Source organism: Mobula birostris, chromosome 24 (assembly GCF_030028105.1).
Source record: "Mobula birostris isolate sMobBir1 chromosome 24, sMobBir1.hap1, whole genome shotgun sequence".
In the NCBI taxonomy this organism is placed as follows: Eukaryota; Metazoa; Chordata; class Chondrichthyes; order Myliobatiformes; family Myliobatidae; genus Mobula; species Mobula birostris.
The window spans coordinates 3,855,990-3,881,293 of NC_092393.1; the positions used below are offsets into that span (position 1 = coordinate 3,855,990).

General features: G+C 41.3%; 1 protein-coding gene across 1 annotated transcript; it reads left to right on the plus strand.

Annotated features, from left to right (window-relative positions):
* Nucleotides 1-955: 955 nt before the first annotated feature.
* Nucleotides 956-18,891, plus strand: LOC140187132 (small ubiquitin-related modifier 2). Its single transcript, XM_072242110.1, has 4 exons — nt 956-1,093; nt 12,047-12,175; nt 13,431-13,502; nt 18,220-18,891. Exons 1-4 carry the CDS (start codon nt 1,073-1,075, stop codon nt 18,280-18,282), a joined length of 285 nt encoding a protein of 94 aa, XP_072098211.1. The 5' UTR covers nt 956-1,072; the 3' UTR covers nt 18,283-18,891.
* Nucleotides 18,892-25,304: the final 6,413 nt, after the last annotated feature.

The window sequence follows — 25,304 nt, forward strand, 5'->3', positions numbered from 1 at the left end:
CATATTAACTCTACAGCCCAACAGCAAGAACATTGAATTCTCCAATTTCAAGTGAACTTGCTGTCTTGTCTCTTTCTCTCCCCCCTGATGCAGCCAGGTACTCCTCCATCCACCAAACCCTCCATCCTCCCGTTTTTTTTTACCTACCTGCCCATCATACACAAGCCCCTTCTACTGTTCCTATCTGCCTACACTAGCTCCCCTATTTGGGTCCAAGTCATAGAAGTGCCCTACCGAACAACATTACCTCAGGCAGACAGTGGCCCCACTCCTTCTCAAGGTCAATGTGGGATGGACAAAATAAACACAGTTCCTCCAGCATTCTGTATGTGTTGCTCTGGGTTTCTAGCATCTGCAGGATCTCTTGTCAAATATAAAAATGTAAGCTTTTAAAACTTGATAACCAGTCACAACACAAACCCATCTTGGGCAACGCAATGAATGCATGCTGGAGGAAGTCGGCAGGCCAGGCAGCATTTATGGAGGGAATAAACGGTTGACGCTTCATGCCCGGACACCTCATCTGAACGGGAAGGGGGCAGCAAGGTGAGAGGGAGGGGGAGAATCATACCTGGCAGATGAAAGGGAAAGTGGGGAGCAGCGAAGGAATAGCTGGGAAAAGGTAAAGGGCTGAAGAAGAGTTAATATAATAGCAGGGGCCAGTAGAGCATGTAGGAGGGGGATCAGAGGGCCGTGTTTGTACCGATATGGAGACGCCACTACCTGAGGTACCCGAGCCGACACTCCGCTCCCCCAAGGCAGCCAGAGCGCGCGGTAGCTGACGTCATCGGCGCTGATGGGAGCGGTTACGTGCGCTCTCCCTCCGCGGGCGGCGCGCGCTTGACGCTGCCCCCCTCCCCCACCTCTGTTCTGCGTGTCTCACGGGCTCGACGCACGCCCAATCAGGTGCGGGCCCGGGCCGCGGGGACACGCACGTCTCATTTTATTTGCCTGCGTGCGCGCGAGTGTGAGTCGGCGGGGGCGCGCATCGGTCTCACCTCCCCTCCCCCTCCCCCATTAATCCTGCTCCCTCTCTGTCTTTGTGCCGGAGAGACGCAGACGAGAAGATACAATGGCGGACGAAAAGCCTAAGGTAACGCGGGACTGGAAGCAGGGAGGGGCGGCGGCAGCGGCAGCGGCATCGTGGCAAGGGCTACGGCGACTGGGTTGCTGCCGGCTCCCCGACCTCCTTCCTTCACCGTCTGCTGTTGTTTGAACCTGACCGCTTGTTCGGCCCAGTTTGAAATTTTACCGCCATATTCGGGGCGGCCCAGGCCCGAGGCCGGAGGCCGGGATGAGTCAGAGCGCGGCTGGTCGCTGGCAGTGAGTACCCGCTGTAGGCCCGCAGGCTGCGAGAGCCGGCTGGGGAGCGGTGGTAGAGGTCGGTGCAAGTCCTGGTGCCCGGCATGTGCGAGTCTCACAGCTAGGGAGGCTGGAGCCTGAGCACGGCCGCATGCCTTCTCTGCGTTACTTGTGGTAGGAGCCCGCAGCGGGCTGGGCAGATGTACCTGCGTGAAATAACTTAACACTAGAACTTGGGCTCCTGTGGTGTGTTCTAAAAAGCATAATAACTAGATTGCATGTAAGGCGTGCTGTGCAGTGTGGAGAGTACACATTTGTGGAATTGCAGTTTTTTGTGCACTGCAAACACCAACGTAATTTATGGTTTGATGAAAAACATTAGAACTAGGTAAAGCTCTTAGAGGCCATTTCGCTCCGTGGGCCTGTCTGAAATTCCACAGATCACGTTCCCAACCGTTTTTACGCCGTAGAGCCTTACGATTAACCGAGGGGTCCGTGGATTCCAGGTTGGGAACCCCTCCATAAATCATTGTTGATGTTTTACCTCAGAGGTGTTTTCATATACATATATCTGAATGTACATTGTCCTGAAAAAAATATTCAGTCCCTACAACTATTTTCACGTTTTACTGTCTCATTTTCTAAATTTAAAATGTATTGAAGTAGAATTTTGAGCTAATCCACAAAACATTGTACATCATGTCAAATCAAAAGAAAAATTTCAAAATTGTGAGGCTGTAAAAGTATTCATCCCTATGCTAACTTTCCTCACTTATACCAATTTGTTGATGTAGAAAATTGGTGAATCACTTGTTTTCAAATAATTTGTGAGAATAAATGCCCCCCCCCCCCGTAAGGTTCAGCAGTATAGTAGATTTTCAATAGACCAAACCAAAATGAAGTCAAAAGAGCATACCATACAAGTCACAGAAATGACAATAAAGAAGCACAAATCTGGGAAAGGGTACAAGACAATCTCTGGGGCACTGAACGTACCCTGGCGCTCAGTGCATCCATTGTGGAAAAAAATATGAAGCCACGGCGACAGTGCCTAGGTCAGGCCTCTCTAAACTACTTCATCAGAGAAAAATGGCACTTGTAACAAAGGCTACTGTGACACCAACAGTCACTCTGAGTGGCTGCAACTGGAGATGTTCATGGCTGCACAATCTGTTAAAGTGTATTTATGGAAGAGTGGCAAGGATGAAACCCTAGCTTTAAAAAAAACACATCTTTGTTAAGACTTTGCAAAAAGTCACCTAGAAGATGCAGTAAAGATGTGGAAGAAGGTCTTGTGGTCAGATGCAACTAAAGTGGAACTTTTTGGCCTCAACACTAAGCAGTGTAGTAGAGGTAGCATCGTGCTATGGGGATGCTTTTCAGTTGTGGGGAATGGAAATTTGTTCAGGGTTGTTGAAAGGTGTATGTTGCTAAATACAGAGAGATTTTTGGAAAAAAACCTGCTAATCTCTGCTTGAATGCTTAAACAGGGGAGAAAGTTGGTCTTTTAGCAGGACAATGACCCGAAACGCACTGCCAGAGCAACCATGGAGTGGCTTCAAATGAGGGAAACTTGATGTCCTTGCATGGCCCAGTCAGAGTTCTGACCTTAACCCGATTGAACATCTCTGCCAAAACCTCAAGACTGCTGTCCACTGTCGCTCCCCAAGTAACCTGGCACAGCTTGAGCAATGTTGCAAAGAGGAATGGGCAAATCTTGTTCCATCATGTTGTGCAAAGCTCAAGACTCATCCAAAAAGACTACTGTAAAAAATAACTGGAAGGAGGTTCAGCTAAATACTTAGCAAAGTGGAATGAATGCTTTTGAACTGCTAACATTTCAGCATTTTAATTTTTAGCTATTCATGCTTCACAATTTTCCTTGGTTTTAGGGCTCCACTGTGGGGGGGGGGGGACATATGATTCACAAATAAAAATTCTGATTAATTGATTAGAATCACTGGTTGTAATACTTGGGGCTTGGGGGCTGACTACTTTTTCAAGACACTATATAAGGATATAACCATATTCATTGATATCTAAAAATCTATATAGCAGACTCGAAAACACTCTAACTAAATCTCAATGCTTTGCCGGGTAGGGAATTACAAAAGATATCACCCACTGGATGGACATTTCTTTCATCTGCCTTGAATTGCTGATGACATAATTTGAGACTAATGTCAAAGAGCAATACACTCCAGCTCCCCCTCTCTGTACACAATCGAAAACCACCTAATACTCGAATCAAGGTTTGCCAATGACATGCAGCTTGGGCATTAGCCAGTTGGAGAGTATCAGAGGTTCTTGGACCCTGTGAAACTGTAATTCCTAAATAAAAATGAACCTTTTGAGTGGGGTAGAGTAAATTGGGTGATTTATGAGCCGGTGCTCTTCATGCTTTTGTCATTTAGGATTCTATTTTCTAACAATCATGAGCAAAACTACTTTTTTCCCCTAATGCTCATCAGTCACTGAAATTAAGCATACAGGTACAGCAGGCAGTGAAGAAAGCTAATGGCATGTTGGCCTTCATAACAAGGGGAGTTGAGTATAGGAGCAAAGAGGTCCTTCTGCAGTTGTACAGGGCCCTGGTGAGACCACACCTGGAGTATTGTGTGTAGTTTTGGTCTCTAAATTTGAGGAAGGACATTCTTGCTATTGAGGGAGTGCAGCGTAGGTTCACTGGGTTAATTCCAGGGATGGCGGGAATGTCATATGTTGAAAGATTGGAGCGACTGGGCTTGTATACACTGGAATTTAGAAGGATGAGAGGGGATCTGATTGAAACACATAAGATTATTAAGGGATTGGACACGCTAGAGGCAGGAAACATGTTCCCGATGTTGGGGGAGTCCAGAACCAGAGGCCACAGTTTAAGAATAAGGGGTAGACCATTTAGAACAGAATTGAGGAAAAACTTTCACACAGAGGGCTGTGGTTCTGTGGAATGCTCTGCCTCAGAAGGCAGTGGAGGCCAATTCTCTGGATTCTTCCAAGAAAGAGTTAGATAGAGCTCTTAAAGTTAGCGGAGTCAAGGGATATGGGGAGAAAGCAGGAAAAGGGTACTGATTGTGGATGATCAGCCATGATCACAGTGAATGGCGGTGCTGGCTTGAAGGGCCGAATGGCCTACACCTGTACCTATTGTCTATTATACTGGGTAATTTTTGTTGGTCTGCAACTCTGAACTATCTTCCATAGATAAGTGTTGACCAAAGTGTAAAGAAAAAAAAATCATTGATTGGACTTTGGGAAAGACAGCAATTTGATTATCTAACCCCTATGTTCCCAAATCAATGAATTTCTATGTATTATATAAGCAATATAATCACACCGTGTAATGTAGTTATCATCCATAGTCTAGCAGGGAAGGCAGTGTTTGGCTAAGAAATCTTCTGCGGGTAGGTGGATTAACAAAGGTTAGGATTCAAGGATGGAGGTTTCTGTTTACTTCTCAGTAATTAAGTTGTCCATGGTTTTGTTTTCTAATGTATACCATTTGCACTAGTTATCTAATAACTACTTCAATCTATTTCACATTGGTATTATTCAATGATAATTGGAATCTGAAGGCAACCTTTTGGCCCATAGCTACTTTCAGTGTTCCTGATGTCAACAATTGAGTATAGAAGCAAAATATGAGTACTGAAACTCTGAAATGGTCTTTGGTTGGGCACCATGTGGATAAGGAAATTCAGTTAGCATTTCAGCAATTCTGAGTACAATCTATTGATTCTCTTTGGTAACCTTTGGCTGGAAGGAATTCACAGAATGGAAATAATATGTTCAGTTTATACCAGTGTTCATTTTTCCAGATGCTCTATTCCACTTTGTTTCCACTTGACTTTTTTTTCCCATTTCACAAACCTGCATCTTCTAGAGAGAGATCCTGTGGTGGCTCCATTGTTGCTGTACTTGTGGATCTGAGACTGTCTGCACACCTTGTGTAATTGGATGAGTGTCACTATTACTAATGATGTCCACCCTCATTGCTGACAGAAAGCAGTGTATTCACACCCTGGCATATAAAAACTGAGTTGAATCTCAAGTGTGCTACCAAGAACATGCAGCATCATTTGAGATCTCATTGTTCAACATTCTTTTTATGTTTCTAGTGTGTTGCTGGCAATCTGCAAGGAGCTTCCTTGAGGCTCTTTACTTGTATAAATAAGAAGTCATGGTTCCAGAATAATGGTAAAGCCATTTGGGGCTAAGATCACAAAAATATCATGAGAGAGTTGTGAATCTTCAGAATTCTTCCCTCTGGAGGCTTAGTGTATTGAAAGCAGAGTTTGATCAAGAGCGGAGTAGGAAAATGATACTGAGGTAAAAGATTAGCCATGAACTTGATGACTGCAGGAGTACATTCAAAGGCCCATTCTTGCTCATGTCTTGTGCTGTCTTTGGCTAAGGCGGTTAGGTGATGAAGAAATATTCAAGTTTATTTATCACATGTACAGTGAAATGCATCATTTGTGTTAAGAACCAACACACCCGGGGGTGTGCTGGGGGCAGGCCACAGTTGATATATTTCCAAATAAAATTGGTGTGTGACTTCAGTAGAGGGAGGTTGGAAATGTTGGTTTTCTCGTACACCTGCTGCCTTTACTTAATGGTAGCTGCCGTGAGTCTACATGCCACAGCCACAGAGGCTGTGTGGTAGGGTACTGGGTGAGCTGTCATTTTAACAGTGCTTTGTTCTGTGTGGTGTTCGCCATTTGTTGGTGTTGCTGTGAGTGAAACAAATGAGAACTTTTATCACATTCCCAACAATTTCCTTTTGACACCAGGCAAGTAATTCTTTACATGATTTTTTTTTTGTCTTTATCATGTTTTTATCGCCTCAGTCTGATCTAGTTGTGATTCTGGTTAGTGATCCACTTCAGCCATTGGTTATTTGTGATGCACCAGGTGGTGTTAATGCCGTTCATTGTGAGGACTAAGTAGAAATGTTGTGAATGGGATTGCTTTTATTTTAATATTGGAATATTTCACTCTTGCCTTCGGACTTTGTAATGAAATAAAGCCCACTGAGATTGGCCGAAGGTGGCTGAGCCAGTTCACTGTCCTAACAAAGTCCTTGGGTTGAAATGACCAACCTTACAACTTACACGTAATGTCTTCAGCCAGTGAACAGTTTTCCTCTTTGAGTTACATTTACTTCAATTTTATCCTGAAGGGTGAATCTGAGCTTCCAATTGCCTGTCACTTTAAATCTACATCATGTTCTGGCCTCAGCAGCTGACTAGGCATCTATAGTCTTAAAACTGTATTCAACTAGTTCAGATAATCGGCTGAGCTTTGTACCTCGTTTCTAGCTTAATTTTTTTAATGTTTTCTCTGCTATTTTCAGTTCTCATTTGTTCTCTGCATTTTGCCCTTTTATTGTTCACTCTTTTGCTTTTCATTAGGTTTTTCCAGTTCTTCATTCATCAGTTATCACAGTTCTTCGATTTCTTTCCCTCCACCCTTTCTACTCGCATGTCCTTCCACACTACGCCACCTTAGGAAGTTAAATTTTGTTTCATTTCTCATCTTCTTTTCTCAGATGCTGACTGACCTGATGAGTATTTCTAGTATTGTCTGCTTTAATTTCATTTTTAATGAGGTTCTTTGACACCACCTTAGATTAAATTATGCCAAGGCAGTGACTCACACATGCATTCCCAGTTAATGTTTTATTCTAAAATTGATGTAATCTGAAATCTAAACGAGATGATGTCTTAAGTTTAAACAAAATTAGGTGTGAGTTGTCATTGGTAATTTAGAAATTGAGGTTTGATTCTAGACAAACAGTGGCTTGCATTTACTTAATAGATAATGTACTTCAATAATAGCACGCCTCTAAGGCACAGGAATTTAGGAGGAAAAGTGGCCTAACTGTGGTTAACAGCGGTTTAGGTGGTATTCAGTTAAAGGAAAAAGAACATGTAATGTAACAAAAAAAAGTGGTAATAAGACAAAGGTTTGGAAATGTATCAGAATTTAGCAAAGAACAGAAAAATTGATAAATAAAAGCAAAGGTTCCCATCCTGGGATTCAGGGACCCCATGGTTAATGGTTAGGGTCCATGGCATAAACAAGGTTGGAACCCCTTGAGTGAAGGGAAGTTGAATACAAGAGTAATCTAATGATTACATGGGTATCTCTCCATATAGGAAGGTTAAAAAAATTGTATATCCTTAAATGATTTTAGCAGATCCTGTAACCTCTGTTTTGAGGACAGCCTATCCACATAGCTATAATCCCTCACACCAAATTTCACCAGCAGCCTCTCAGAGGTTTTTGGATATTCCCTAAAGTGTGGCACCAAATACTAGGCACAAGGTTGTAGTTTTGACCAAAGCAGCAGTTCCTCAATGTAGTTCATGACTTTCTTACTATATTCTGCTTCTACTTGTAAAGCCAAGATCCTGTATGCTTTAATCACTTTCTCAACATACTTTACTTTTATACTTTATTGTTGCCAAACAATTGGTACTAGAACGTACAATCATCATAGCGATATTTGATTCTGCGCTTCACACTCCCTGGATTACAAATATTACATATTTAAAATATTTAAAATTAGTAAATATTAAAATTTTAAATTATAAATATAAATAGAAAATAGAAAAATGGGAAGTAAGGTAGTGCAAAAAAACCGAGAGGCAGGTGCGGATATTTGGAGGGTACGGCCCAGATCCGGGTCAGGATCCGTTCAGCAGTCTTATCACAGTTGGAAAGAAGCTGTTCCTAAATCTGGCCATACGAGTCTTCAAGCTCCTGAACCTTCTCCCAGAGGGAAGAGGGACGAAAAGTATGTTGGCTGGGTGGATCGTGTCCTTGATTATCCTGGCAGCACTGCTCCGACAACGTGCGGTGTAAAGTGAGTCCACGGACGGAAAATTGGTTTGTGTGATGTGCTGCGCCGTGTTCACGATCTTCTGCAGCTTCTTTCAGTAATGGACAGGACAACTTCCATACCAGGTTGTGATGCACCCTAGAAAAATGCTTTCTACGGTGCATCTATAAAAATTAGTGAGGGTTTTAGGGGACAGGCCAAATATCTAGTTTTCTCAGGAAGTAAAGGTGTTGGTGGGCCTTCTTGGCAGTGAACTCTGTTTGGTTGGACCAAGTCAGGTCATTTGTGATATTGACCCTGAGGAACTTAAAGCTTTTGACCTGTTCCACTTGCGCACCATCGATGTAAATTGGGTTGTGCGGTCCGCCACTCCTTCTGAAGTCAACTACCAATTACTTCATCTTGCTGACGTTGAGGGATAGGTTATTGTCTTTGCACTATACCACCAGGCTCTTAATTTCCTCCCTGTACTCAAACTCATCATTACCCGAGATACGGCCTACAATTGTTGTGTCATCAGCAAACTTATATATTGAGTTTGATGGAAACTTGGCTACACAATCATGGGTGTACAGTGAGTACAGCAGGGGGCTGAGTACACAGCCTTGTGGGGCACTGGTGCTCAGAGTGATTGTAGAGGAGAGCTTGTCCCCTATTTTTATTGAAAGTTCCACTTTCAATAAATCTTGCAATTTTTTAACCCTTTTAGAATTGAGCCTCTGGTTTATACAGCCTCTTTTTTTTAGCTTCACATTTGTCTGTATGTGAAATTTCATCAGCCATCTACTAGCCCATTCAGCCAGCTGTTATAGGTCTCTCTCTGGAAGGATTGAATGCAAATTTATGAAAGAAAAGTGATATTTGACAAGCCTGGTCACTTGAGGTGTAACAGATAGTAGATATGGGGTAGTACTATAGCGCAGTGGTTAGCGCAATGCTTTACAGTACAGGTGACCTGGGTTCAGTTCCCGCCACAGCCTGTAAGGAGTTTAAATTCTCCCCGAGATCGCGTGGGTTTCCTCCCACAGTACAAAGACCTACCAGTTGGTAAGTTAATTGGCCATTGTAGATTGTCCCATGACTAGGCTTGGATTAAATCAGAGAATTGCCGGGCAGAATGGCCTATTAATGTTGTATCTGAATAAAAATAAATCAGAAACTATTATAATGCATTGAGATTCGAACTCAAGGTTCGGTCTCATACTGGTGTGGGTTGTGGGTTATTCATGGGCATGAATAAATAATCTGTCCATTCTTGCTCTGTCGGTTGAGAGAATATAACTAGTCAGATGACGGACCTCAGTTATTTTTAATCAACAACATCAATTTAGATGATGCAAAGTTGGGAGAGCGTGTGAATTGTGATGAGTTGGCAGGGAGGCTTGAGGGAGAGAGAAATATTTTAAACAAGTTTGATTTTCCTGACGCAGGAAGGATAGTTTTGCAATAGAGAAGGTACAACAAAAAAAGAGATCAGATTAATGCCCAGTATTGGGGAGGAATTGTCTTGTGAGAAGAGAGTAACTGAATCTGGCCTATGCACTCTATAAAGTTTACAAGAATGACAGGAGAAACATTGAAACATTCTGAATTGTTTTGAGACTGGATGGGTCCAACAGGGGGATGGTATTGGCCTGGTTCTGGTGTTTTGACTCAAAGTACTGATCCTAAGGTGAAGAGGAAGTTCTTTACACAGGATAGTGAACCTTAGGAATTTTCTACCTGAAGGGTTGTGGATGCACAATCCCACATGAGAGTATGGTGGAGAATCTAATTGTTAATCAAGACACCAAAAGTAATTAACATATTCTACAAGTAGTATCTTGCATTTTTTTTATCTGACTGGAGGTGGTGGTGGGGGGCAGCTGTGGCCCACTTTACAGATGGCATCCCTGATTTCATTTCTACCTTTCCATCTCAGTTGTGGGACCTATTCCCACTGTTCACTGAGGATATTTACTAAATCCTGAATTTGGGTGATTCTATTACCTGGTTGTGCAGAGATCTGTGAAGGTGTCTGCATTGCAATCGTGGTAGTGGGCAGACTGAGGACACTCGCTTACCCAGCAGATCACAGAAAGCTTGAAATCAGTACCATTTCCTAGTCTGAGCGTTGCTGAAGGCAGTGGACCTTCACTCCCACGTGGGCTGTCAAGGCTGCAGAGGTGCAAGGATTAGCACAGGAGGGTGGCTTAACTAAAAACTAGGATAGTGGGTATGACAGACCAGTAAAATGGAAACAAACGAGACTAATCTCGAACAAAAGAAACAAAACCAGAAGAATGCCCCCAGAAGGTGTAAGATGACATTTTAGGTTGGATTCTGCAAGACTGAGGGAAGAAGAAGATTGTCAGTATATAGTATGTATAAGGGAGGAGTGAGACAGCGCTGAAGGGCAGTTGGTAGAGTCAGATTGGGGTAAGAAATGGGGAAAAGTGAATGACGGAGAAAGAAACGTTGGTGGAGTACTCTGTGTGTGAGTGAAGAATAATGTGGGAGTGGGTTAACTGAAATTAGAACATTTAATATATTGTTAGCTACCAAAGCAGAAAATGAGATGCTCTTTCTGTTTGTGTTTGGCCTCTCCATAGCAAGGTAGAAAGTGGTTTACAGTCAAGGTAAAAATCCTTAACATGACCTTATTAGGGGTTGGGGCATGTAGTTTAATAGGGAGGGGATGAAAGACTAAAAGTAGGGGTCCTAAATATGACAGCCACCAGTAAATTCCTGATATGGTATGTCTCAGGCCTGGACAGGTAAGCTACCCTAAACAGTGATAAGAATTTGCTATTCACTGCAATGGGCTGTAACTAGAAAAAAAGTGTTGATACATTGGAAGGAAAGCAAAATGGACATAATATAAATAGATTTGAATGGCATGTCATGCCTTCTGTGTTATTTTCAAGGATGTCTCACAACACTTCATAGTATTTTACTATCTATATTTACTATTATAAGAAATGCAGAAATGTACACAAGAAGCTAGTAAACTCCAAAGAAAGACAATAAACAGCATTTTAAGATTTTGTTTACAGGATAAATCACTGCTCTTTGGCAGTCTCCTGAAAGAATATGAGAGGTACCATTTTAACATCTCACCTACAAGATATATGCTGACAATGCACTACTCTCTCAGTACAATACTGGATTTTTATGCTTCAGTGTCTTGCATGGGACTTTACCTATGACTTTATTACATGAGGCAGGGCTGCCACTAGCTGAGCCTTCACTGATGTGCACAGCATGTTCTATTTGGGACGTGAAAGGACGTGCTATGTTTTGCAATAAGCCTAGTTTGTTTTCCCGTGTCACTCCATAAATTAGTAGTTCTTGGAGGTGAGAGTGTTATGAAATTGAGCCAGTGTGGGTGGCTAATATGGGGCATATATATTGTTCTGCGCTCACTAAGCTAATAACTGGTTGGTGTTGCATTACCTGTTTAAAATCATCATTATTGGTAGAATAACGCTGATTCTTCTAGTTTCTTGTTCTTGACCTATGATTGAAATTCAGGTTCAGATGGAAAGGATAAACTTCATACAGAGCTGAAAAGCCATGGAATTCACTGATACTGATGTTCACATTAGATAGCACAGAAAGAATAGAAGTAGATTGCAGAATTGTGACTAAATCTATTTGCTCACATAGATGCTAAACATTGACACAAACTAGTTGGGCAAAATGGTTAGTTATTATGGCTGGGCATTTATGTCATTTAAGCTTGAAGCTAGCTAAATGCAAACCCATCCTATAGTATGGTTTAGTTATAGATGATTACTTCAAACCACTCTGGGCAAAGCATTAAATTCATGTAGTACTGTTTCTGGTGCAGGAAGTGTCTTGTGATATTTGACCTGTGCTCAGTCATTCTCACCTAATGTTGTTTTCTTTTCACAGGATGTGCTGAAATCAGAAAATGACCACATTAACCTAAAGGTGGCAGGCCAAGATGGTTCAGTTGTGCAGTTCAAAATCAAAAAGCATACACCGCTAAGCAAACTGATGAAAGCATACTGTGAACGCCAGGTACAACAATTTGAATTAGTCTGTAATGACCTTGAAATTATTGCCCCCACAATTTGATGAACATGAGTCAAGTCTATTCCATTAATGTGAGTCAGTGCTGAAGACTTGTCTGTGATTAGAATCCAAAGTTTTGGTATCAGTTGATGAGATGTATAAAGGCAGCTCCCTGACTGTCATTGCTTTGTCAAATAAATATATAGTGAAAAATTAATCTCAGTTGTGACAAAGGAAGGAGAAAAGGCTATGATTTGGAGAGCTTTTAGATCAAATGTGTGTAATCCGCAACAAGTTTGTCCTGACTTTTGTTTGGTTCACTGGTGGTCTACTGAAAACTATCTTCCCAAGTATGCGGACTTTCATATACTGATATGTACTACTGGGTATGTGGGTGAGGAATAATGTTTGCAGATACTCACTGGCCACGTACTTCATGGCAAATGCTGTAAACCTTTGGAGCTGTGCCCCAAGTACATGAGATCGTGAAATGGAAACTTTCCTGTCAAGCATATTTAGAAGAGTTTTCTAATGCCTCAGTTTTCATCATTTGGCAACCTACTAAGATCTCCATCAGGTAGATGGAGCTTGTCAGCCTGGGAAGGCAGTCCATCTAAAAGAGGGAAAACTCTGATTTCAAACCTCCGCTGCCTTGCAGCCATACCCAATCATGGGAAGGGCTTCAGGAGTAAACCCTGAGGACAAATCCGGAGCTGGAGTCCCTAAGGCAGTCCGACGTTGCTTTCAACCTTGTTCTGGCAACTCCTGCGACAACACTGGTGCCAAGCTGTATCGGCCTTTTTCCTTCCCTTGGACAACATCAGTGTCGTGGAGAGGGAAGACTTGCAGCATGGGCAACTGCCAGTCTTCTATACAACCTTGCCCAGGCCTGCACCCTGGAGAGGACACTCCAGACTTTCCAGGCGCAGATCCATAGTCTGGCGAGACTAACGGATGCCATCACTAAGATCTGAGCAATGGATGTTTTTCTGTGTCCCTGTAAGAAAACTACTTTAGGGAGAAACTGTAAATACACACTACAGAGAATTCTTAGTCCTTGTATTTTGGTGCTTTACCCTCTCCAAGAAACATGAAATTGATGCCTTGTGTGGATAACAGTAGAGAGAAATTTGTATGTTCTCCCACTGTCAAAAGAACAGCACCTGGAAGATCCATCATCATTATTGTTGTGGCAACATAGTGTGCCTATATTGTAACATAAAGCTCCTACCGTTTTATGAAAACTTTTTTATATTTCCAGGGGTTGGCAATTCGACAGATCAGATTCCGATTTGATGGACAGCCAATTAATGAAACAGACACGCCTGCACAGGTATGCCAGGTATCACTACAGAGGTGAATGTGGGGCCCTGAGACAAGCATATTGAACTTTCCATATTACAGGGAATTCTTTTAATATAGTGATATTTACTGTCCTTTAATGATAGCAGTTTATTCAGCTGAGTTGTTTGATTTTCCCACAGCTCATCTTTTTGTCTTTGCAGGATCAAAGCGTAGATGTCAACCTAATAAACTTGGCTTACAGTGAGTGGAGAGCACTCCAAGCCAAGGTTTTGGGAGATGATAGTAAAGATCTGATTGTTGTATTTCTTCATGACATAGAAGGCTGTTGACCCATCGGGTCTCCTGCTGTCAGAGCAATCTATTTTCCCCTGATTTATTTCCTTGTAACTTACTTTCTCTCATTTGCCTCTTAACTCCCCCTGATTCTCCCACCATCCTTCATTCTGGGGCAATTAATCTAACCAGCGTGTCTTTGGGATGTGGGAGGAGCCCAGAGCATGCAGAGGCCATGGGAAGGTGCAAGCTTCACACAGCTACTGTGACAGCTGCACTACCTGTACCACCACTGCGCTGTCTCCAATGGGAAAGGCAAAAACATAATGGAAAAGGAAGCTGCGCGTTTGTTGTTTCTGGTCCCTGTGCAATAGTAAGAATGAATTTACCACAATTCTTGAAGAATCAGTCACAGGATAAAGAATTATCATAATAATTACCACCTCTTTTTGTTGGGAGCTAATGAGGACATTATTGAAAGTCTAGGGTAAGTAACTATGCCGGTAATATAAGCATCTGTTATAAGGTGTCCTATGAAAAGTGTGAAAACTCAAAGGTTTGAATTGTTTGGTAGAGTTGTATTCATTGCTGAAGAGCCACTCCTTTCATAGACTGGGTCTGATTTGGCTATCAGTTTTGTTAATTGTCTCTGTATTTGGGAGAGTGAGGGTGAAATTGAAATCTCAGTACTGAAGGAGGTTGGAGGAAATACAAAGTCTACAGTGGCGTGCAAAAGTTTGGGCACCCCAGGTCAAAATTTCTGTTACTGTGAATAGCTAAGTGAGTAAAAGGTGAACTGATTTCCAAAAGGCATAAAGTTAAAGATGACACATTTCTTTAATATTTTAAGCAAGAAAACTTTTTTATTTCCATGTTTTACAGTTTCAAAATAACAAAAAAGGAAAAGGGCCCAAAGCAAAAGTTTGGGCACCCTGAATGGCAGTACTTTGTAACACCCCCTTTGGCAAGTATCACAGCTTGTAAACGCTTTGTGTAGCCAGCTAAGAGTCTTTCAATTCTTGTTTGGGGGATTTTCGCCCATTCTTCCTTGCAAATGGCTTCTAGTTCTGTGAGATTCTTGGGCCGTCTTGCATGCACTGCTCTTTTAAGGTCTATCCACAGATTCTCGATGATGTTTGGGTCGGGGGACTGTGAGGGCCATGGCAAAACCTTCAGCTTGCGCCTCTTGAGCTAGTCCATTGTGGATTTTGAAGTGTGTCTAGAATCATTATCCTGTTGTAGGAGCCATCCTCTTTTCATCTTCAGCATTTTTACAGACGGTGTGATGTTTGCTTCCAGAATTTGCTGGTATTTAATTGAATTCATTCTTCCCTCTACCAGTAAATGTTCCCCGTGCCACTGGCTGCAACACAAGCCCAAAACATGATCGATCCACCCCCGTGCTTAACAGTTGGAGAGGTGTTCTTTTCATGAAATTCTGCACTCTTTTTTTCTCCAAAGATACCTTTGCTCATTGCGGCCAAAAAGTTCTATTCAAAAGGTTCAAAGGAACATCTAAACAAGCCTGATGCATTTTGGAAACAAGTCCTGTGGACTGATAAAGTTAAAATAGAACTTTTGGCTGAATTCAAGAATTGAAAGACTCTTAGCTGGCTACAAAAAGCATTTACAAGCTGTGATACTTGCCAAAGGGGCTGTTACTAAGTACTGCCATGCAGAGTGCATAAACTTTTGCTTCGGGCCCTTTTCCTTTTCTGTTATTTTGAAACTGTAAAAGATGGAAATAAAAAAGTTTTCTTGCTTAAAATATTAAAGAAATGTGTCATCTTTAACTGAAAGCACGTTCTGCCAGTCTCAAGGATCATTTCTACCCCACTATTACTGAACTATTAAATGGTCCTTAGTATGAGAAGATGGACTCTTGACATCACAATCTGCCTCGATATGATCTTACTGCTACCTGCTCTCTTTATAGTTGTTACACTTTATTGTTTTACCTTGTTCCGCCTTACTGTGTAATGATTTGATCTGTATAAAAAAAGTATGCAAAACAAGCTTTACACTGTATCAGTCAGGCTTATCAGATGTGAAATTTGTTGTTTTGCTGCAGCAGTACAGGACATAAAATTACCTAGGTTACAATAAGAGATGTAAAACTAAATTGTGAAAAGAAACAAATAGTGAAGTATTCATTAACATTAACTCAGCGCAATGCATTTGCCATTTTATTGAAGGTGGTCCTGAAAGAACCCTCGAAGTCGTTGCAGTGAAGGAGATTGTTTAGTCCATCAAGTCTCCACTTGCAGTCTGTAGAGCAGTCCAATCCTCTCAGTCTTTCCTAAAGGCTCAACAAATCTTAACCTTCATATTTATTCCAATCTTTTTGGAAAGCTACTTTTGTATTTGGATCCACTGCTCACTTGTGCCTCAAGCTGGAACTTTTGTAAATCAGTTGTTTCCCTAGCCTCTGTGTAATCTGTTTGAATCCCTGTTGTTTTCTCTCACCCATAAAGAGAACAACCTTAGATTCTCTTCACTGATTCCTCATTCTAGTAAAAACAGTTTAAAAGATTACAGATGCTGGAAATCTGAAATAAAACCAGATGCTGGAAATAATTATCTGGTTAGGCAGCTTTTGTCATATCTGTTCAAGTTTTTTTTTGCAGTGTTTTAACTGAACTGAAATGACTTGGGTTTAATAGTTTCTTGAGTTAGATTCAGTAGTTTCTAGAGTGGCATGGGTGGAAATTGGAAGAAGTTCTCTAGTTCATTCATTCTTTATGGAACAGGGTGATTTTTTTTTTGAGCCATTGATTGAGGATGGGTCTTAGGAAATAACAGTTTTGAAAAGAATTGATAAGAAATTAAGAACTGTTACCCATTCTTTCCTTTCTTTCCCCTATTCCCAGACTTGTGGAATGATAAAGTCCCTGGTTAATCAGTTTCCCCCCGGGATTAATAAAGTATGACTATGTCTATTAAAAGGCCTGTCTCTTGTGCTGATGTCATTGTTTCTTCAAGGTTAGGTGAGGATCCCCTGCTTGCTCACTTGTAGTACCTGCAAGAGACACGTTTGGGGTGTATCCAATCCAGAGAGGTCAAAGTGAAATTCCAGGTCTCATTTTATGGAAAGAAGTTTCTTTAGTGTTTGTGGTAAATCCCTAATCCCACCCACTGGACCTGCTTTACTAGTGAATTTAGATGTTTAACTTTAAAATGCTGGGTAGGCTTCAATGGGAGATTATTTCATTTCTTGCCACTACAATTCAACATAGGGTGGAGAAAAGATTTACTCAAATGGTTCCAGGCATAAGGGATTTTAATTGCGTTATTAATCTGGAGAAGCACAGAGGAAGTTTGTTCGAGGTACACAAGATCATTACTAGTTTGGGACAGGCTGTGGGATGCTCTTCCCATTAGAATATGGTTCAACAATTTAGGGCATCAAGTGATGGCTGTGAGTATGGGGGTGGATAGGAGAGAGAGTTTGTAACACAATTATGATCTGCAATTTGCGGTCTGTTTCCAGAAAAGAATTGGACTGATATTTAAAGTTGGGTGTGAGGGTTTGTCTTTAGTGAATGTGTTTGATTAGTTGATGGAGACAGTTAATTGGTACAATTAGTATGATTGCATATTACTGCCAGTCAAAGGAATTTGGGTAAAAACAGGGGGTCGGATTTGGAGAATACGGAATTGTAATTGACTGGAGATGATTAGAAAGGAACAATTGAAAGAAGGATTTGAATAAAATGAGATTTTTAAATCCTGTAGGAATGATCAGGCCCAGCCCTTCGACAGTCTTTGCTGTTTCCCACAACAGTCTAGGATGCATTCCGTAGGGACTGAGAGACCTGTCACTTGAAGTTTAGCCATCCTTCCTTCCTGGAATTTCATTCTTTTGCATTTTCAAACTGTCAGATTTACTGTCATATGCATGTATAGTGGAAAACTTGCAGCAGTGAAACAGGGTCACAGACCCAAACAACGTAACACACAAATTTTACAAGAGAGTGAAAGAAAATGAAAAGACTACAATCGAAAACAAGTCCATGCTAGTACAAGAGGTGGTCCAGTGTTCCATTGCTGAGGTGGGGTTAGGATTGTGCGGGTCCTAATGATTATAAGAAAGTATCTGGTGGTTCTTCTGGAACTTGGAGGTGTGAGGCTTCACCCTATCCATAAACTCCACTACCTGCACTTTCATTAAGACTTTGGCAGCATCCTCTGATTTGAAAACTAAAGGTACATAATTCAGCTGTGCCTTGATGCAAAAAATACCTTTTACTCCCTAATTGGTCCCACCCATCCTTTCATAACCAGTTTACTACTTGTATGTCTAAAGGAATTACAGGGTTTCTTCAGTTAGCTTTCATTCTATTCTCATCCTTTCTGCTTTTATTTCTTTATTTCTTGCTCTCCTGAAATATCTATACACAGGCTAATTTTTATTGAAATTCCACCACAGTGTTTCTTGGAATTTTGGTCTCATGGTTGTTGTGTTCTTGCAGTTGGAGATGGAAGATGAGGACACGATTGATGTATTTCAGCAGCAAACTGGAGGCCATTACTGACGGCTCTTGCTCCCCATGTGATTACCAGATCCATGGATTATCTGTGCTTCTAACACAGCAAAGTTACTCTCAGCAGCAGTTTGGAAAACACTTGTAGAATATTTTGCATCCGTGTACACCTTCATAAGAGCATTTATTGTTTGCTGGTTAATCTTATTACATTCGATTTTAAATAATAAAAATGACCAGTTTATACAGAACAATCGGAACTCAATGGTTTTTACTGAAGTGTCTGACAGTATGATTACTTGACCAAACAAGATTTCTAAACCCAAAAATATCCATTTTAACAAACTATATTTTTATTCTATCTGTTTGTGTTTGGGTCCTGATCTAGCTTTTAAAAAAAAATTGCAATAAAATAAATTATTCATTTCATTCTTTTAATTTAGTAGAAACTGGTATTTCTCAATCAAAAGCTGCCATTTCCTGTATCAGTGCAAAGACAAACAAATTATTTTATACAATTCCTATTGTTGTAGACCCACAGAGCGTTCCTGGTGCTGTTTAAAGTAGTGTAATATAGGTCAGAAGATGAATTCCTTCATTTTTGTTTTCTTCATGTATGCCTCTGTTTTCATAAGTTCCTTATTAAAACATAAAACTGAACATGTTATGTTATTGTCTCTTTTTTTATTGTTGGATTAAGGCTTGGCTGGTTATTGTATTCAGTACTTCTGTTATACTGAGTAATATTGTGAGCATAATCTGTCTGTTCCCCAATGCACGAGACTGTTTATGTTTGTGGTTTTTAAAAGATCTAGCAAAGGCAAGGTGGGCTGAGTGCTACCTCCTTGTACTTGCCTGTTTGAAATCCTTCAACGGGGTGACTGGAACATGGAATGTCAACTGGAAAATAAGTAGTTTCACCTGCTGAATATAATCAGTATTTTAAAGAGGAACTGGAATTCTATATTCCCTGTCTGTAACTACACTATATTAATGGCTCAGTTAACACCAAATTTGTATTGCCCTACTCTAGTATACATAGTGCTGCATTGGCAGAAGTAATTTGTGTAGCAAAGAAAAAGACCTCAACTCACTAGGTCCATGCCAACCGCAAGGACTTTCCTACACTAATCTTATTTGCAGGAGCCATGTATCTATTTTCTGTCTGTCTTCCTAATCGGTAGACCACAGTTGGTACGGATTGGAAACATTTCCACCTCACTGACAATCAACACTGGTGCAGCTTGAGGATGCTTAGCCCACTGCTCTCTACACCCATGACTGTGTGGCTAGGCTCAACTCATGCCATCGATAAATTTGCTGATGATACAACTATTTCAGAGGGTGTACAGGAGTGAGATAGATCAGCTGGTTGAGTGGTGTGGCAACAGCATTGTACTTTAGCAAGATCAAAGAACTTATTGTGGACTTCAGAAGGGGTAAGACAAGGGGATACACCAGTCCTCAGAGGTTGAAAGAGTGAGCAATTTTAAACTCCTGGGTGTGGTGTCAGCTTCTCTGAGGATCTAACCTGGACCCAACATATCGATGCAGCTACAAAGAAGGCATGACAACAGCTATATTTCATTAGGAGATTTGGTATGTCAACAAAAATGCTCAAATTTCTACAGGTATACCCATGGAGAGCAAACTAACTGGCTGCATGGCTGCCTGGTATGGGGGTCTGGGGCTACTGCACAGGAGCGAAGTAAGCTGCAGTATTGTAAACTTGGTCAACTCCATGGGAACTGTAGAATTCAGGACGTCTTCAAGGAGCAATGCCTCAAAAAGGTAGCGTCCATCATTAAGATCCGCTATCACCCAGGACATGCCCTATTCTCATTGCTACCATCAGGAAGGAGGTACAGAAGCCTGAAGGCCCGCGCTCAACGATTCAGGAACAGCTTCTTCTCTGCCATCTGACTTCTGAATGGATGTTGAACCCATGAACACTACCTCCTCTTATTTTTCTATTTTTGCATGACTTATTTAGCTATTTAGTACATGCACACTTACTGTAAATTAGTTATTTTCTCTTCTATTATGTAGTGCATTGTGCTGCTGTCACCAATTCAAGCAAATTTCACAACATATGCTGGTGATATTAAACCTGATTCTCAAACATGAGAAAATCAGCGGATGCTGGAAATCCAAGCAACGCACACAAAATGCTGGAGGAACTCAGCAGGTGCTGCCCTCACCCACATCTCTTCCATTTCATGCATGTCTGCCTTCACCCCATCTTCCCACCAGGGATAGGGTTCCTCTTGCCCTCAGCTACTACCCCACTAGCCACCATGGCCAGCACATTATTCTCAGCAACTTCTGCCATCTCCAATGAGATCCCACCACCAAGCACATCTTTCCCTCCCCACTTTACTCTTAACACAAGGAACGCTCCCTACACAACTCCCTTGTCCCTCCCCACTGATCTCCCTCCAAGTACTTATCCTTGCAAGTGGAACAAGTGCCACACGCACCCCTACACCTCTTTCCTTACTGTCATTCAGGGCCCGAAATAGTCCTTCCAAGTGAGCCAACACTTCTCTTGTGAGTTTGTTGGGTTCATCTACTGTATCCAGGTCAGCCTCCTGTATATCAGTCAGACCTGATGTAGATTGGGAGACAGCTTTGCCAAGCATCTGTCCTCTGCTAGAAAAGACAAGATCTCCCAGTAACTACCCATTCCAATTCTACTTTCCATTCGCATTCCGACTTCGACATGTCAGTCCATGGCCTCCTCTACTGCCGAGATTAGGTCACATTCAGGTTGGAGGAGCAACACCTTATACAGTATTCCATCTGGGTAGCCTCTAGCCTGAGAACATAAATATCAATTTCTCAAACTGCCGGTAATTGCCTCCTCACCACCATTCCCCCTTTTCCCTTCTCACCTTAACCTGCCCATCACCTCTTCCCCTTCCCATTCTTCCATGGTCTTCTACCCTCTCCTGTTATATTTCCCCTCCTTCATCTCTTACACCAATCAACTTCTCAGCTCTTTACTTCACCCTTTCCCCTCTTTCCATTTCATCTATCACCTAACACCTTGTACTTCTTCCTCCCTTCCCCCCACCTTACGGTGATCCCATCTTTCTTTCCAGTCCTGATGAAGGATCTCAGCCCAAAGAGCTGACTGTTTACTCTTTTCCTTGGACGCTGCCTGGTCTGCTGAAATGGAAGAGATGTGGGTGAGGGCAGGGCTTGCTGAGTTTCTCCAACATTTTGTATGTGTTACTTAGACCTGATACTGATTGTATTTTGTGTTGCATATTTATTTTGGATGTGGTAGAAGCAAATGAGTATACTTACATATTCTCCCTTTGTCTTAATTTAGTTGAGAGTTAGAGGTGACTGGGGAATATGTTTGTTGAATGCTAATTATAACACTTATTTTGTTAATTAATGTTAATTACATTAGTTGTTCTTATTTTGCTAATTTCACTTATGTTTATTTCATTATTTTGCTATAAGATCATTTGTTTTTGCTGGGTTCAAAATAAAGGATCAAATGTACTTGGCTTGGATTTTCATTATTCTATAATCGCGTCATACAGTGTCAACTCCCATACTCGGCCTCTCAGTGGTTTTGGGTTGTTTTCAAGTAACCATTCACGTACTGTCCAACACATTCCCAACAATTTCTACTACCACCACCTCTCCCCTCCATCCTTACTTTACCATCACAATTTACAGTGCCCAATTAACCTGCCAATCCGCACACAGGAGGAAAGGATGCAGGAGGAAACCCTGTATTTACTCACTCCCTCTTGGACTTTTGATATAGCAGCTCTACCAGCCAATGTGTTGTCCTTTAAATCACCGAAGAGCAGGTGATGGTCTGCAAACAGTAAGATAACTGCTTGCCTATGATGCCCTCTGTACTCATAATTAACTGCATGTACTCTGAAATGAATGATTGATGACCTACTGAAGAGTAGGCAAAGGTTGGCAGTGCAAGTGGTTAAATATATAGACAAGGACAATGGAACAATATAAAGAGGGCTGCACTCAGCATGCATGTTTCTCACTGGTCAGTGCTATTCAAATGAGCCATGCTGTTTTATAAATAAAGTTTTTGGTTTGTTCTTGATGTTTTATCATTTTAAAAGAATTGAGTATTTTCATGTTTTAAAATGGCATATATTTCAATTTGTAATTTCAGGAATACAGTAAAACTCAATCCACTAGTGGCCTATTTGGAAATTAGCATCTAAATTAATTAATTTAGCAATAGAGAGCAGAGTCAGCCTTCTGGCCTTTCCAGCCATTCCAGCCATGTCACCCCAGCAACCCCCGATCAATCATAACCTAATCACGGGACAATTTACAATCACGTTTTAACCTACCTGCTATGTCTTGGGACTATGGGTGGAAACCGGAGCACCCAGAGGTGTATGTATTATTAAACTTGATTATCAATTTAAGTGTTATCATCTTAAATAATAGTTTTCAACTGCTAAATGCAATATTACTTATGCGTGTTCTCCTCTGACTTATCCAATCACTGACCAGGTGCATTCTATTACAAGTTTAGACGCAGTCATTAATCTAGGCACAAAATCCAGACACTAAAAGCAGCATTCCTGAAATGAAAGCCACAGTTGATGCTTTAAAATAAATTGACATATTGTTGTCACTAAAGATGCAAAATCCAAGCTCTACTTATGAACTAGTACCTCATTCCACAGCTCTCCATCAACAATGGTTTCAAGAGGTGCTCTTTAAGAAACACTACTGTCCTCCCATATATTCTAAAATTAATGAGTTTATGACTGACTGTTTTACAACTGTCTTTAAGGAAGTAAAAGTCCTTGCATTTTTAGTGTTTTGGGTGATCCAGAATTTACAAAGAATGAATTGTGTATATTACTACTTTAATAAGAGAAGCATTCTTTCACAAAAAGCTCATAGTAACTACTTAAGTAAGGCTTTTGACAAAATCCAGCATGGCAGACTGATCCAGAAAATCAGAGGTGTGTTGGAAAGTGATCCAGCATTGGCTGGGTGATAGAGGGCAGAGGATGGTAAAGGGTGAGTGATCTGTTGAATGAAAGTGGTGTACTGTCAGAATCAAAGGTGGGAGTTTTGTTGTTTGTTTGTAATATAGATAAGTGACTTGGATGAGAATGAGGGTGGCCTGATTCGTAAGTTTTCAGGTGACATGAAAATTGGTGTCATTATGAAGAAGGTTGTCTAAGGACACCGTGGGACACAGATAGCTGCAAAATTTGGCAGATGGAATTTAATCCAGACACGTGATGTAATGCACTTTGCAAGGTTAAATTCTGGTAGGTCACAATGTAAATTGTAGTGACCTTAAAAGTGCTGACATACAGAGGAACCTTGGGTTGGAAGTCTACAGCTTGCTGAAAGTGTAACACAGATGGATCAGGTAGCAAAGAAGGCAATTAGTACACTTGCCTTCATAGGCTGATGCATTGGATGTTATGTTGCAACTGTGTAAAATATTTGCAGTATTGTGTACAGTTCTGGTTAGCACACCGTACTACAGGAAGAGATTCATCAGGTCTGAAATAGTGGGTGGTAGTTATAAGGAGAGATTGAATATGTTTGTTTATTTCTCACTGAAGCATTGAGGCTGAGAGTTGATCTTATAGATGTTTATCAAATTATGACGGGTGTAGATAGGATAGTTAGACTCCCCCCGCCACCTCCACCCCAGAGCAGGGGAGTCTAAGAAGATATAACATGAAAGCTATGATGGTTATCTGGGATGAAATACCAGACAACATGGAGGCAGATACCATCACAACATTTAAATGGCATTTGAACAGGAAAGACATAGCCAGATATGTGCCTAATGCAAGAAAATGGAATTAGCATCAATGTGCATCGTGCATTACTAGTGAACCTTTCTTTATTTCATGTAGATGAAACACTGGACAATTACCCTACTCTTCAGTCTTTTAAGAGCTGACATATTTGGCTGTGGGCTCTCAGGCTGCAGCCTATGGGCTCAAATACACTATGCATACAGAACCTGGAACCCACAATGACATAACCCATGAATGCTGCTCACTGAGACATGATTACTAACTGTCCAATTCACCAAGATTCTTCTTTCTAAACATACAGTGAGAGAGACAGAGGGAAAATGACAAGCACCAAATAAAAGATGAGAGAATCAGGAATCTGACCTTGTGCCCACTTCCTCACAAAATGCTTCAACACCCTAGGAATTTTGCTCATCTTGTTTTAGCAGTGTTGGGTCCAATGTTAGCACTGTCCAATACCTTGGCCAAAGATAAGTACAGAATAGTTAGATAGTAGTCAGATTCTATATCAATTGCTGTATCTAATTTAGATATCCTCTATATTTAAAGTAATGTATCATTTCTCTATAATGCTTTAGTTCCAATTCACATTACACTTTCAGTGCTGCCCCTCCTATACATTGTTTGTCACACAAGTATTATTATTGAGTGGTCAGCTTGGTCAATGATATATTTAATCACAGGAGAATTGTAATTGATTTACTATTGTCACCTGCATTAAGGATGCAGTGAAAAGTTTTATAGAACATAGAATAGTACAGCACAGTACAGGCCATTCAGCCCGCATTGTTGTGCCGACCCTTAAACCCTGTCTCCCATATAACCCCCCCACCTTAAATTCCTCCATATACCTGTCTAGTAGTCTCTTAAGTTTCACTAGTGTATCTGCCTCCACCACTGTGGAGTGCATTCCACGCACCAACCACTCTGAGTAAAAAACCTTCCTCTAATATCCCCCTTGAACTTCCCACCCCTTACCTTAAAGCCATGTCCTCTTGTATTGAGCAGTGGTGCCCTGGGGAAGAAACGCTGGCTATCCACTCTCTCTATTCCTCTTAATATCTTGTACACCTCTATCATGTCTCCTCTCATCCTCCTTCTCTCCAAAGAGTAAAGCCCTAGCTCCCTTAATCTCTGATCATAATGCATACTCTCTAAACCAGGCAGCATCCTGGTAAATCTCCTCTGTACCCTTTCCAATGCTTCCACATCCTCCCTATAGTGAGGCGACCAGAACTGGACACAGTACTCCAAGTGTGGCCTAACCAGAGTTTT